Raw genomic sequence first — 14,611 nt, forward strand, 5'->3', positions numbered from 1 at the left:
TACTTGGTAGAGTCAGGCTAGTAGAAATTCTTCTCTAATTAATCATAAACTTGTGGGTAACCCTAACAGACCCCAATGACACATACAGGTGCTTACCCATGAGTGATGAATGAGCAGTATCTCCATTGTATGTGAGAAAAGAGTTAAGGACAAACAACAATAGAACAGTCAACAATTCCACAGTGATTCCATTTTACCCTTCTAATAGAGCATCCACCAAATTCACAGGGACAAGCATTTTACTCTAATAGAACATACACATATACACAAGCACACACAGCACGCAAGGAACTACAATGGTCAAATTCTGGCACAGTACACAAAGGATATAAATTGTTGTCTCCATCATTGTCGTCCACATCATAACTACTTAACTGAAGGACCCGCTGTTTCTCAGCAGCAGAGAGCTGTGATTGGCCAGATGTCTTTGCAGATACATTTGAATCTTTGACAGCATCTTGTACTAACTGCACCATATCTATCAAATCATCACCTAGAACAAAGACATCAGAGAAGTCACCACAAGAGTTTGGTATCATCACCTGCCTGGTGATTTGAACTCGGTATCTAAACACCAGGCCCAGACGTTTAGCGTAAATCGCCAATTATCGGCACCATTTCATCACGCAGTTGCAATTCCTTAATTCAATGGCATATAAACTTCCGGTTTGAACCACTTAACAGAGCAGTCCTTCATCTCTTAGCGCACCAAATTTTAATTATCTCACGTTCACAAGTGAATGTCTTGTTATAAGGAAAATCGCAATGCCTATCGTGTGCCAATTATCGACATGGGGTACCTATTATCGGCAACTGTACTTTTGTGGTTGACCAATTATCAGCACAATGTGCGATTTTGTGTGTAACTCCATGATGCCTCATTGGTTCTTTGTGAAATTTTTATGGGAGGTGCAGTCCTTGGATAACTCCGTTTCTCAGAAGTTTTACGAAGATGAGGCCAACCGTTCAAGAGATATTCAGGTTAGATATAAAAGCATACTGGATTCCAATATAAAATTATTTTTACGCAATTCCATGCTAGTGCTTTAACAACAATAATCACTAAATGAAAATGATTCTAAGAAATGTTTTAGAGGATATAACAGCCCATTGTCGAACTTGGTAGCCTCCATATACCCTGTAGCCTCTACTGTTTACAAGTGCTGATGATTGGTATCTGCCAATAATTGGCGACTTACGCTAGGTGCAGGGTGATAATGATTGTGGTGATGTGAGCGTTTATACGATCAACTTACAGTTTGGAATCTTCACTTCTTGCCCAATAATGAAACATTAGGTGAAGTACATTTACCAATGCCTAGAATATAGACTCTAGTATAACATGTGACTCCGGTGTTTTGTTAGAATTACACGTTAGTGTTTAACAACAGTGTTTCAACAGAACTAGGCATGTATTATATACCTTGTACTAGGTATATGGTTGAGTCCATGCATGTATAGTCTCATGTCAAAGTTTTCCAATGCATGTATTTGAGCCTTAACTTTATTACAGTACATTAAAATACCTTTCGAGGTATCGTCTGGTACCACTGCACTGGTGGAATGGTTTAGTTCCCTCCATTTTGTAACTAACTTTCTGCTGAGTTCAGCACTGCCGTCTTCAGAATCCTGAGATGACCTAAATAAATAGATGCCTTGTGATCACGTGACGTACCATAGTAGAACTCAGTATCTCAGCGACGCATTCTTCAACCTCCTTGTCGCTTTGGATCTCACCATCCTCCAGGATTCCAATAACGTAGGGCGCAAACACGTCAGCGTCAATGTTCAGATCGCTAAAGAGAGAGTTAATCCACTTTTGGTACTCCGCCATGCCAGCAAACCATGATTTCAAATTAAATACTTTGGTGCGCTTCAAATAGAATATTGCGTGAATATATTAAGGTGATAAAATGGCTGGTTACCCAGGGCAGCAGTATCAACCACAGTACGGGGGACAACCTGGTTACCAACAGCCCGCAGGCTATCAGCAACAACAGCCCGCAGGCTATCAGCAACAACGGCCCGCAGGCTATCAGCAACAACAGCCAGGCGGATATCCACCTTCCGGATACCCGCCCCAGCAGCCTGGATATCCACCCGCTGGAGGTATGAGATGTCAGACTGGTGTCTATATCGTCTTTACGTATTTCCTAGACGAATAACAGTGTGTTTGTGTGCTAAATGATTCCTTCCATTATTTTGAGCTGTTGGATAACACCTGGATCTAGCCTGTTGTACATGCAAATATTACAACTTTGCGTTGTTGGCTAACCCACTATTTGCTTTCTTTAGCACCACCAGAGCTACCTGTCCATGAGGATTAGCAAAGGCACACATTACTTGCATTTCTTACTTTTACAGTTGGACATGTTTTGTAAACCAATGGTCAGTCTTTCTTTACTTCACAACACATGCACAACTGCAGTAATAAGAGGTAGTGATATTGTGGGCAAAACAAATAATCATGCTTACTGCACATGGCAAGTATCATATATATATATATATATATGTACAAATTTTCAAGGGACATGATTTTTGTGGTTGCTTGGCAGTCCGTGAAATTTTCGTTAACAATTATCAGGATCAGTGCTATGCTAGTTAATAGGTGACCTGAGTGAAAAACAAGTGATTTGTGAAAACTGAACCACAAAAATTCTAAAATTTGCTAATCCACGAAAAGTACATACCTTGAAAATTGTATGCATACGGTGAGCTTTAAATGTTAGAATTTTTATATACTCAGAGTCTCACACACACACACACACACACTTATACGCTTGCATAACCTTTTTGAAGCAAATCAGGCTTCACTGTTATTATGACCCACACACTCTTTTATGTATTTACTTTTTATTCACACAGTCCACTATAGTAGTGCTGAATAATTTGCTGACTTTACTAGCTATATGCGGTATTTAGTTATACCACTGTAACTTTTTGGATACCGTCTGATTTCTTGACCGTCACAATTTTATAACAGTCTTGATTGCCCAAGTATAATATTTGTGCAAAGAAGAAAGGATATGGATTGCTCTAAATATACTTGCCAATATTTAGTGAAGTTACTACAATGGATCCCTACAGTTATGCGCAATAATCTTAATAGTGGAAGTGACTGTACTATTAGAGTATTTTGTCAACAGATTATGTTTTATTAGAGCAATTAAACTAAGTTCTGTATATAATCAATGGACTTCACTAATCCAAACAAATTCACTACTGTGAATACACTTTTGTCAACTTGAGAACATAGCTAGTGAGGATCCATTGTATTACAACTACATCTAGAAGTAGAGGCCTAAAATGACATAATTGGGATAATTTACAACACCAAGTAACAATGTCATACTGTATATATGAAACTGTACTATAGTATAATAACTACTTCTGCAGGTGGACCTCCTTATGGTCAGCCCCCAGGGTGCCCCCCCGGCATGGACCCCAATGTGTACTCATGGTTTATTGCTGTGGATGCTGATCATTCCGGCTCTATTAGTGCTACTGAACTACAACAAGCTCTGACCAATGGCAACTGGTCACATTTCAATCCTGAAACTTGCCGACTCATGATTGGTATGACTTGATGTGTTTAGTGTGTCTGTCCATGTGTTGTGTAGTGTGATTGTGTATGTATACTAACTGCATGAGAAGAGAAAGTAGTTTTCAAATACTTGTATAGCCAGTTGCACTTTAAACCGATGATTATAATACCTAGTTTCCTTGAGTTTCTTACTATGGTACACCTTTTGTTTTTCCTCACTTTATCAGCATCATTAAGTATGGTATGAGCTAATGATGAGCTGTTTGGCATACTAATGATAATTAAGAACAATAACCATGATGTATGGGTTGGGGGGTCATGTGTTGTCAAGAAACATTCAACCTATTCAATCAACCCCAACACTCCAATAATCAGTACAGTAATGCTGTACAAATATAAGGAAAAATTAGGGATCATAGAAAAAAAAGTAGGGAAACAAGGGAGGTCGCCTACACCTACAGATGTACTAGTGGACATTTAATCCCTAATTCAGCCTATACCTATGAATAGGGATTAAATGTTCACTAGTATATCTGTAGGTGTTGGCGACCTCCCTTGTTTCCCTACTTTATGATCCCTAATTGAGCTTAAAATTCCTAATTTTTCCTTATACTTGTTGTAACATTATTATGACTGGTGAACCCGCACATACCGCATCAAAAGAAAGGATGGCGCACCAGAGTTATTGATTTTGTCAGAACATGCGCCCCATTACGCTTTGCTTTCAGCTATGTTCAGCCTGTTACTGTACACAGAATTACAAACGAAGGCCAGTATTAGAAGCGCCTCTGCAATCAATCCAGTCACCACGGAAAATACAAACGATTCCCATTTACAAGCGTAAGGAAGCCATGCATCATGCTACCGTGAATCATCACCTTGGGCTGTCTGCATAAAGAAATGGGACACAAAGGAGGACAAAGGTAAGTCCATGATGCATGCATTGTACGTACTGCGGTATGCCAAAAAGCCACATCTTGGGACGAAGCAATGTCAAATAGTGAAAAAATCAAGCCCATAGCCTTAGCCGTTATTGAGTTACGCTTGCCTGAAGGCATCAGGCAGGCAGTTAGTCAGTAGAAAATTCAAAAAAAATTAAAATTTCGTATCAATCTATTGGAAGCATTTAGGGTCATACTGAAGGTACTTTTGGGCTTGGTTATACCTAACCAATGCTGCTAAGGCGCCAAGATGGTATTGTGAAGCTGGTTTTTGGATGATATTTTTGGCCAGAAAACCCAAACTTCTAATATACAGTACTACTGTACTGTATGATAATGGCAGATTTAGGCTTTCTTGTCCTAAAACATGTTTCCTTCATAATAACTTGATAGTATATAACTAAGCCTATAAATATCTTCAGAGCAACCCCAAATCCTTCCAACAAGTTTCTATGAAATATTATTATTATTATTAAACTGAATTGTCTATTAATTGACTGCCTGACTAACTGATGCCTCCAGCCAAGCATATTAACTCAACACATGGATAAGGTTATGGCTTGATTTCTCCACTGTTCAACATTGCTTTGTGCCTTCTTGCCAAACACAGCAGCTACAATGCATGCATCATGGACTTACCTTTGTCTTCCTTTGTTTTCCCAGTACCACATAGGTGTTGATTAGCGGTAATGCATCATGGCATCATGGCATTAGCAGATGCACTTCTCATGCCATCATTTGTAGTGCTGTATAATGGGTGGAGCGTAGCTGAAAATGAGGTATGTCTGGTACCATTGTTACAGTATGCATTGGTTCACCAGTAATGAATCATTCGTAAGTAATGACTGTTTAATAAGTGCTTGTTGTACAAATTGATCTTTCCGTTGTTGCCACTTGTAGCACTGTTACTTCTACAGCTCTTGGCTTCTAATGCTGAAACTTCAGTTGGCTAAAGGAAATGGAATTGGAAAATGCACCAACATGTGGGATTCTTGTAGATCCGGTCATATATTGTGCCTGGAGGTGCTACATAAAGGTGGGCCGATACCGATACCAGTGGTATCGGATTGGATCGGTATCAGTAATGCGAGGTACAGATACCACCAGTAGACACTCACCACTTTTATTAAACCATCTCTAGCTAAGTTTCCAGTAGCAAATAACTTAGTTGGGTTAGCAAAGTAGTGAAAAAAGCCTTTGTTACTCTTTTCCAAGTATTGCTACAATTGCTCCATGTGTATTCTAATATATTAGAACACGTGAATCCTATGTAATTAATGACAGTGAAGTTGTTTCTCAAAGAATAAGTTTATGACTACTTGGCTTGCTTTTTCATGAAAAGGTTTGGCTGCAAGGCTGTAACAAACATTGTAGAATTATCGGCTGCCCACGCAATTAATTACCTAATCAATAAACTTCCAAGAAAACTACCTCAAATCAAGAAATTAGTAATCCACAATGATGTTTATCATGTTTAGACAATGAATATTTTGAAACTTGATTGAACTGAGATCAATCAAACTGAACAATTACCATGATATTTTAATAGCTAGCTATGCCAACAGTAAAATTTCATAATAAAATTGTGTAGGCTTCAATGCTTAGTATCGGTATCGGAATCGGTATCGGCAGATAATTTCAGTACAAATACTCGTATCGGAAGTATTGGTAAAAAGTGGTATCGGTCCATCTCTAGTGCTACAGTCTCAGGGCTCCGGTTTTATAAATTTGGTAGGCTGCACATTTTATCTGATTAATACTTTTGTATTAGCACTATTTGCTTATTGTGGTGACCCTGATAGGCTGGACTTGTGAAATCATAAGATAAGACAGTGATGTATAACTAACTTCCTCTTGTCCTCGTCAAATTTTAATATAGCTTTAGGCAACCTGTTACCTATTACTTGAGGGGATTTTTCAAATGGTCTTGCTCCTCTCTTGTTTTTGTTATCCCATTACATTCATCTATTTTGTACAGCGAACCTATTTGTATATCCTTTACACAAGCCAAACACACCTTAGTAACTATAAAGCATGGAAACCCTTTGAATCCGTTAAGCCAATATTTAGGCTTTGACGCATGCCTCTATACAAACTAAAATAACTTTGCAAGTATTAACAATAGAAGGATCCCACAGTCACTACATTACTCACCATGAACTCCATGATAAAATGGCACCAAGCATCAATGCAGTTGGCTAAAACACCTTTAATTACACTACTTAGAAAACAGCTTTCTTCATCAAATGTCTGCCATGGCTGTACCTGCTTCATTAAACAAGGAATATCTTCGCCATATTTGGTGCTATGGGCTTAGACTAAGTGCCATTAGAATCCTCACGTGCTAGAGACGCTTGTATCATTATAAATACCATCAAGTTCCAGCAAATGACAATGTCTGCCGTTCTTTGCTTCATATCAAAAGTACTCTTTAGTGTTGTATAAAACTGTTTACATGTTATTGTAGCGCGTGAAGTTAGGTTTCATTTCATGTGTATAAGAATATCCTGTTGTACAGTAACAGAAACCTGATACTCTGCCTACAGTATGCACTTACGTATTATTTCATGTTCAAAATTAATTTGAAGGGAGCGGATTCTGCTCTGGTATGGTAATTATAACTTCAGTCTACCTTCCTAGTAGTCACTCTCCAGCATTGTTTCACTGTTAAAATCATATTAGAGTAAGCCTTTAGAAATGCAACTAAAAGCCTTTTAAAATAACTGCAATAGCTTTAGAACATACCGTATAGTAAAAAACTTTGGCGGTAAAAAACTTTGGCAAATTTGGCGAATAGCATTCAATTCGCCAAAGTTTTTTTTGCCAATTATTTTAGATGATACATTGAGTAACTAGAACTTGAGATGAAGGTCAGCTCGTACCACCACGCAATAAAGATCAAGCTGAAATCTTCCTAGGAATGTGTCCTACTTTTATAAGCACTCCTTGGGATAGCATTTCCAACCGGTTTCCTGTTCGCACGTCAGATATAGTTCATCGTCTTGCGATGGATTTGGCCAAATACTTTGATATACATGATAACCTCTGCTACTGAAGGAAGTTCACTGAAAAAGTAAATACGGTCGCTCTCGGCATCGCAGGAGATAGCGAAGGACGTCTTTGCTACCACGTCGTTAGATCAGTAGCCGTACTGCTACAACAACAACACTAGCTACCTATACACTTACTACACTGCTTAACTGATGAGTTGACACCTTGTCGTTATCCTTACGTACCATACAATAAAACCTTTGGTGGTAAAAACTTTGGCAAATATTTCAATCGCCAAAGTTTTTTCCATCAATTTTTTCAAGAAAGGGGTTTTGTCACACTTTTTACTGCCAAAGTTTTTTTACTATACGGTATTTTACGCTTATTTTGCATGAAGATGCTGGGGTGGCAGTTTCTCAAGTTGTTTTGTAGCAAACAGAGATTAAAATGAGTGTTTTGCCACTATTAAGTTTTTGTATGTATTTCTTTGACTGATAAACTGATTTTGGCTGAATTTAAAGAAAACATGTCCGCAACTCATTAAGTAATATTAATACTCTCCCAAAAAAAGGGATTCCATGGATACCTTTGAACTTCCCCTTCCCTGGGGAGGTACATGCACATATAAGCTTTTTCAAAGCAACCAGTATATTTACATATACCTTACTTTTTCATCAGTTTCCATTCATTCACCTGCCAGAAATAAAAAGTAATAAAACAAAGGAAGTCACCTAATTTTAGTGATTGCATCATCGTTTTCATGATGCAATAAATATGAAGACAAAGGAAGTTAGTCATACGTCATCACTATTTTATGATGTCACAAGTCTAGCCTGCCAACACACTGAGCTAATACAGTGGAACCTCCCTTAACGGTCACCTGAGTTGGGCGGTCACCTCAACATAGCAGCCATGTGACTACGGTCCCGACCAATTCCCAATCAGTTTGTACAGAAATAGTTTGCATTAAACGGTCACCTCTATAACACGTATAACGGCCAGCTTTAGCAGTCCTAAACAGCACCTCGCTATACAAAGACCTCGCACAAAGCAGCCAGCTATAGCCATTATGGTGAGTATAAACTAGCTGCACTACTTCATACTTCTGTAATACGGAAAAGTTATAAACTCACAGTATAGAAAAGCTTGTGGCCACTCCATGGCTTTGCTTCTTCATGTGATTCTAATTAAAGCTCACCTCACAATCTTGATTCCTGGATTTGTAATTGTTTAGTTAACATTAACAGTTCACCGTCTTTAAGGAAGTCCCTGTTTTTACTTCACAGACTTTGTAGCTAGGAATCATAATTAGCTCAATTGCTGTCTCCAAACTCAAAGTAGCTAGCTTCAGGCTCTTCAGTTTCTGCTAGCTAATTTGCTGGTCTGCTGTGTAAGTAGGCGGTGTACTGGAGTATAGTTAAATGCATTTTTATGTAACTAAACGTGAGTTTATAAGTCCCTGGAACCTTTTTTTAAAGGCCAAACCTCGGTTTATGGCCTATGGCTGCTTTATGGAGGATATTGAGTTAGGCAGCCACCTCTCTATAAAGGCCAAATATTTCTGGCCCGAAGGTGACTGCTTTAGACAGGTTTCACTGTAGTGCTAACACAATTCCTCAGTATCAATGCTAACTATGTGTACAATAGCTTTCTGCTTATAGAGTAAATATACCCACTGTTTTGTAACTATCCTAACTGGCTATCAAATAAGTTTTTAAGTCACCTTAACTTGTACTCTTTGTTAAGAAATGAGTAAGTCTGGGTATGTATGTCTCACAGGTGTGTGCCTCAAGGCCAGATGTGGGCACTCCTGTTTTCCTGAATTGGGAAAATTGTGTGTATGCGTGTTTGTCTATACACCCACATGAGCAAACAAGTACAGAAAAGAAGCCTTCATTCTAAGAATGAATGTATTTATGGGCTGTATTACATACCTGTGAAGGATTGGTTGCTTATAATGGTTGCTTATAAACCATGAAGGGGTGTGTCCCATCACTGCGGAAACCATTAAATAGATGCTTGCCTATGTGCTGTATGGGTGATTTTAGAGCGAATATTCTCTTTGTACGGTAACAAAAAGAACAAAACACTTGTAACTTGAATGGTGGATTGTGACTTGTCATGAAAACCCTCTGTACAAAACTGTGGTTGCTGGTATAGGCTAAAACATCCATGTATAAGAAAATAGAAAAAGCTTAAAATAGCCGAAAAGGCAAGTATTTGTTTTTAAAATTAATTTATTGTGAACTCCATAGTAACCATTTCAAAGACATGTTATGTATGACCTGTTGAGCAAAGACCCATTAGTTTGCATTTTCTTTTTCCGACTTCTTTGTCTAGAGGGGAAAGCCAATAGGGTGTTGAAAGTTACAGCCTTATCTTTTGAACACTCTTGGAGTTAGTAGAGAGCAGGAACAGCAAAACCATTGATTTGTACAGTGACCATACTGACAATGAACTACAAATGCTTATAGATCACAAGTGCAACAGGCTATGGAGTCAGGAAAGACTCATCTCGTTCTTTTCACCATGAACTGGCAAATTTGTCAAGTTGTGGTTTTTTGGGCTCTGTGCTTATAAGCAAGAATGAAGAATGACTATATTTAAGTTTAGAAATAGCAATGGTAAAGTTACAATATAGACGAACACACGTATCTCACGTTTTACAGAAAGATATTCTTTACTCTTTCGTACATATGTACGTCATGAACAGGTAAGTATGGTATATATCAATTTGAGTCTTGTTTCACTGGTTACTACAGTAAAAATCATTTTTGTAGCACACATTTGTTATCCAATGAAATTGAATGAATTATGTGTTTTTTTGCAAAAAAAAATGCAAACCATTTGAGGTTTTGCTTACAGGTCACAATTGGTAAACAAATTAATTACTGATAATTAGTGCAAAGCAAATTCCTGGTTTTTAACTACAATGCATTACAATGTTCCATTTGCTGTTGAATTGTATTGTCATAATAATGTCATACCATATAATTGAAGTTAGATGAAGATAGGTGTGACTCAGGAAATGTCACAATAATTGTGTGATGCGTGCATACTGTACATTTTGCCATAAGATTTATTTCCAGTAAACCATGAAGCTTAACGCTGTATTTATTGTGATTCACTGGTGTAGAAATCATTTCGTCTACTGAACTTTAGCAATATTGTGGTGAACTTTGCAATAGAACGTAGAATAAATACTGATCTTATTTTCAGGTACCTGTGTTATTGTTTGCTGTATTCTTAGTAAATACAATCAACTTCAGTATCTAGAATGATGTAAGTAGCAGCTGCTACATTAGTTGTTTTTTTTATCATTGGAATTACATAAAATCATACATGTTATAACATCATGTCCTACCCCGACTTACTGTATCAGATCAACTACATTTTGTCATTATCAACAATCACAGTATCGGTAATGGTTAAGAATTACATGGTACTTTGTGTATGCTATGATCAGTAGTTGAACCATATATGGTATGTTGTCATTGTGTCCACCCCTCTAGGCATGTTTGATCGTGATGGTAATGGTACCATTGACATAAGTGAGTTCAACCAGTTGTGGCAGTACCTCAACCAGTGGAAGGGAGTGTTTGACCGCTATGATCGTGACAGATCAGGAAATATTGATCAGCAAGAATTGTGTACTGCCTTCAATGAGATGGGCTTCCGTGTATCCATGAATTTCTGTTCACTTGTGGTGACAAGATTTGATCGACAGGCAAGGAATGGTCTCAAACTGGACGACTTTATCCAGGCATGTGTCATGCTACGATGTCTGACAGATGCCTTTAGAGCTCGTGACCAGAACCTCAACGGGATCATAACTGTCAGCTATGAAGACTTCATGATCATGGCCATCAACAACAAACCTTAAAGACGACCACTTGACTATACGCTGTTATAACATACATCTATGCATCATTTGTGTGTAAATATCATCTATGCTATTTTTCCACAATACTGGTACGTTTTGTATGTTAATTCTCAATGATGCTACTTGATAACCATTGTATACATACTGCAGCTAGGGGCGGAAAACCTTGAGGTTGTTTATGTCACTGTGTATGTAAACAATCTGCTTATTGAAGTTTAGTCAGCAAACATAAATTCTCATATTTCATGCATGTAAGTATTCCTTGATGACACTACCGGTTGAGGATCACTGATATTTGGCCATGTCCTAGTTAACTACCAAAGATCCATCATCCTTTAATCCACCTTAACAAGATTGTAATAGATGACTAGCAAGAAGCTCTAGCATTAGATTTGTGTGTGTGTGTGAGTGTGAGAGAGAAATTTGACTTAACCATATATGTACAAATCTCAACATGTATAATTTTTGCTGACATGCTATCCCAGGATTTCACAATTTATTTTCAAAGATCAGACGTGGATAAAAATTTTGCAGGTAGCTAAACAACAGTGAAATCTGCAAAATTTGCATCCTTTGAAAATTTGTACATATAAGAGTTTGTAGTATAAAACTTCTTGCTGATATTTTCATACATGTAGTACCAGTGTAGTCTGTTATACAAAAAAATGTATCTTACTGCATGGGCCACACGAAAGAATGTTGTGCAATATTATACTGTTGTACTGTATGCACACACACAATCACAGGTAATGTGTTGAATTTCTTGTGTAACTCATTTGTACTATACTAACTACCAGTAAGAAACTACATTTTGGAGGCTTAGTTTCCATATCAACAAATCGACTAATTGTAGTTACATATGACAACGATTTTACTTCAAATAATTTCTTAAAAGTGGACAGTCCTTGTACAGAGCAACTACTAAGAACAATAGTTAAATTTGTACATAAGAGCAGCCAGCCAAGGAGAAACAAATTTACATATCATCAATGTAATATTCCAACCATCCAAAACACAGAAAATCAGAAACAGGAAACATAAAGTGAGACTATATACATCACTACTGTACAATGGGTATAGTATACCGCTGTGTAATACTGCACTGTACCACATAAAAGCTAGTTGTTGACAGCAACAATGAAACAAGGCTTCTGAAGAAGACAACTGCAATGCTTGAAACCCTTTGAATAGTGTAGGACTCTCAGATACATTTAGGGTATAGCTATTGAGTTTGTGACATCTGTGGTATCTTAGTCAAATTCCTATAGTTCACTCAAACTGTGTCACTATAAGCTATATACTGTGATAGATTATACAATATAGCTATAGCTATACACAGCAAAGCTCTCAGACTGGTTAACTACTCATAGTGTACTTGTAGCTATAGCAATTTATTATAAACAAACCATTACAGGAAAGTATCCTACCTCAGTGAACCCTGTAAAGCATATACACAAAGTCTTATTATCAAGATATGGGTGACCCATCACGCATTCTTTCATGGAAGGAAGTCAAATGTATTGACCAAACACTAAACATACCTACATAAATAGTGTGGGTGAAATACACCTGATAATGTTTATGAGAGTCATGATGTTATGGTGAAATCATGTGATGTAGGGTGTCTTCTCACTTCTTATGAATGCCATCATCCACTATTAGGACAAGTTAAGTTTAAACTGGCAGCTTCTATAACATGATTATAGCTCAGGGCAAACTGCTATAAACTGGTGCTGCTGTGTAAATCAAATTAATATGTTGTGGACTGTTTATTAGGGGGTGGTTAACTGTGTCTCCAAATTTATTTACATGCACTTTCACTGAATGTAATGGGATGTTACTGGTGGGGTGAATGCCCTTGTAATAAATTTTCACTACACAAGCTCTTCATCAGATACCTTGCTTGCTACAGTGGAACCTACATCTAAGCCGGTCACCCTCAGGCTATCATTTCTTGGCCTTAATTGTAGCTGCTTTAGATAGGTGGATCACTGCATGAATATCTCATTACAGAAGAATTTAAAAAGTTGGCCTTTTTAGAGAGGTAGCCTTTTTATACAAGTGGCCACTAAGACAGCTGCAGGTTCCACCACAGCATTAATGCTTAGACTTTCTTGATGATGTGTGCCATGATCACAGTTAAAGACTAGAGGTGGCCATCACCATGTTACTGATACATAAAAGACTATGAGTTGAAACATGTGTACACACTATAGCCTATATCTCCTAGTATTTTAATGGTAGTAATTATGTCTGGGAGCTTACCATGCATATAAATCCAACACTGTCATACACATGAGCTCACACATGCATGTACACAGTGTGACATCCAGCAACGCTGTTGGCCTGGTAATCACAAATTTTGATGTCTGCATGGTTGTGTTCAGTTGTTGTGGTTGTCATTTTTTTGAGGAAGGGACTTTATTCACATTACTCCAGTCTACTTGGTTGTATAGATAGGCACCTGCATGGTATTAACTGCAGGATATCCCTACATGGTATTAACTAAGGAAGCAAATATCAAATAAATGGGATCACAGGTCTAGTGGGCATACGGCCTAGAACCTGAGTAACAGGTATCCCTCACAGTGTTCTCTATATGGGCAGTGATGCTGTGTGACATGAATGCGTGCCAAAGCTTTGGTCACTATATACTCAGAAATTAGTAGTGAAATTTACTACTTTGTTTCTACTGTGCAACACCATGGCACAAAATACTGACTGTCAGTTATTAGATGACATTTGTGTAGTGGTGTTTGTTGCTATGGCATCACTGCATCAGTACAATGAAAGAGTACAAATGCTGGTGAAAGTGATACTACACATGTCATGTGTACAATAGTGCTAAAGAACAGTCTATCTCATGACCTACACACTATATAGTATTCTTAACATAACAAACAAACACATCATCAGGGTATATATGATGGTGATGGAAGTTATTTATGATTTTCAGAAGTAAATATTAATGAGATTGAGGTCATTTTGTGACCCTCACCACACTCTCTATAAGAAGCGGCTCCCAACATACTCTACTAATCACAAATATCTGTAAAGTACTGTTGAAAAATAACAATTCCAGTTGAATATGCTCACTTGAAGTTCGTGTACTTGAGATATAAAGTATACAGTCACATTATGTAGGTAGAGAAATTATTGTTGGGAGACATTCTTAGACATTCTATTTGCCTGTATCTATACTGCCTGCTATACATTTGTGAATTAAACTTTTAATATATATATATATATATA

General features: G+C 37.6%; 2 protein-coding genes across 2 annotated transcripts in view; one reads left to right on the forward strand and one right to left on the reverse strand.

The window, feature by feature from the left end:
* LOC136250032 (coiled-coil domain-containing protein 43-like) overlaps positions 1 to 1,903 on the reverse strand; it is a 26,621-nt gene extending 24,718 nt beyond the window's left edge. The window contains exons 1-4 of the mRNA XM_066042191.1: positions 1,676 to 1,903; positions 1,527 to 1,629; positions 328 to 493; positions 97 to 128 (exon numbers count right to left, since the gene is read on the reverse strand). Coding sequence (XP_065898263.1) covers positions 97 to 128; positions 328 to 493; positions 1,527 to 1,629; positions 1,676 to 1,834 — 460 coding nt within the window. The 5' untranslated portion in view covers positions 1,835 to 1,903. The remainder of the gene's footprint in view (positions 1 to 96; positions 129 to 327; positions 494 to 1,526; positions 1,630 to 1,675) is intronic.
* On the forward strand, positions 1,876 to 11,497 carry LOC136250027 (programmed cell death protein 6-like). The gene is made up of 3 exons (XM_066042187.1): positions 1,876 to 2,109; positions 3,397 to 3,576; positions 10,989 to 11,497. Exons 1-3 carry the CDS (start codon positions 1,914 to 1,916, stop codon positions 11,357 to 11,359), a joined length of 747 nt encoding a protein of 248 aa, XP_065898259.1. The 5' UTR covers positions 1,876 to 1,913; the 3' UTR covers positions 11,360 to 11,497.
* Positions 11,498 to 14,611: the final 3,114 nt, after the last annotated feature.

This window comes from Dysidea avara, chromosome 3 (assembly GCF_963678975.1).
Source record: "Dysidea avara chromosome 3, odDysAvar1.4, whole genome shotgun sequence".
NCBI classification, from domain to species: Eukaryota; Metazoa; Porifera; class Demospongiae; order Dictyoceratida; family Dysideidae; genus Dysidea; species Dysidea avara.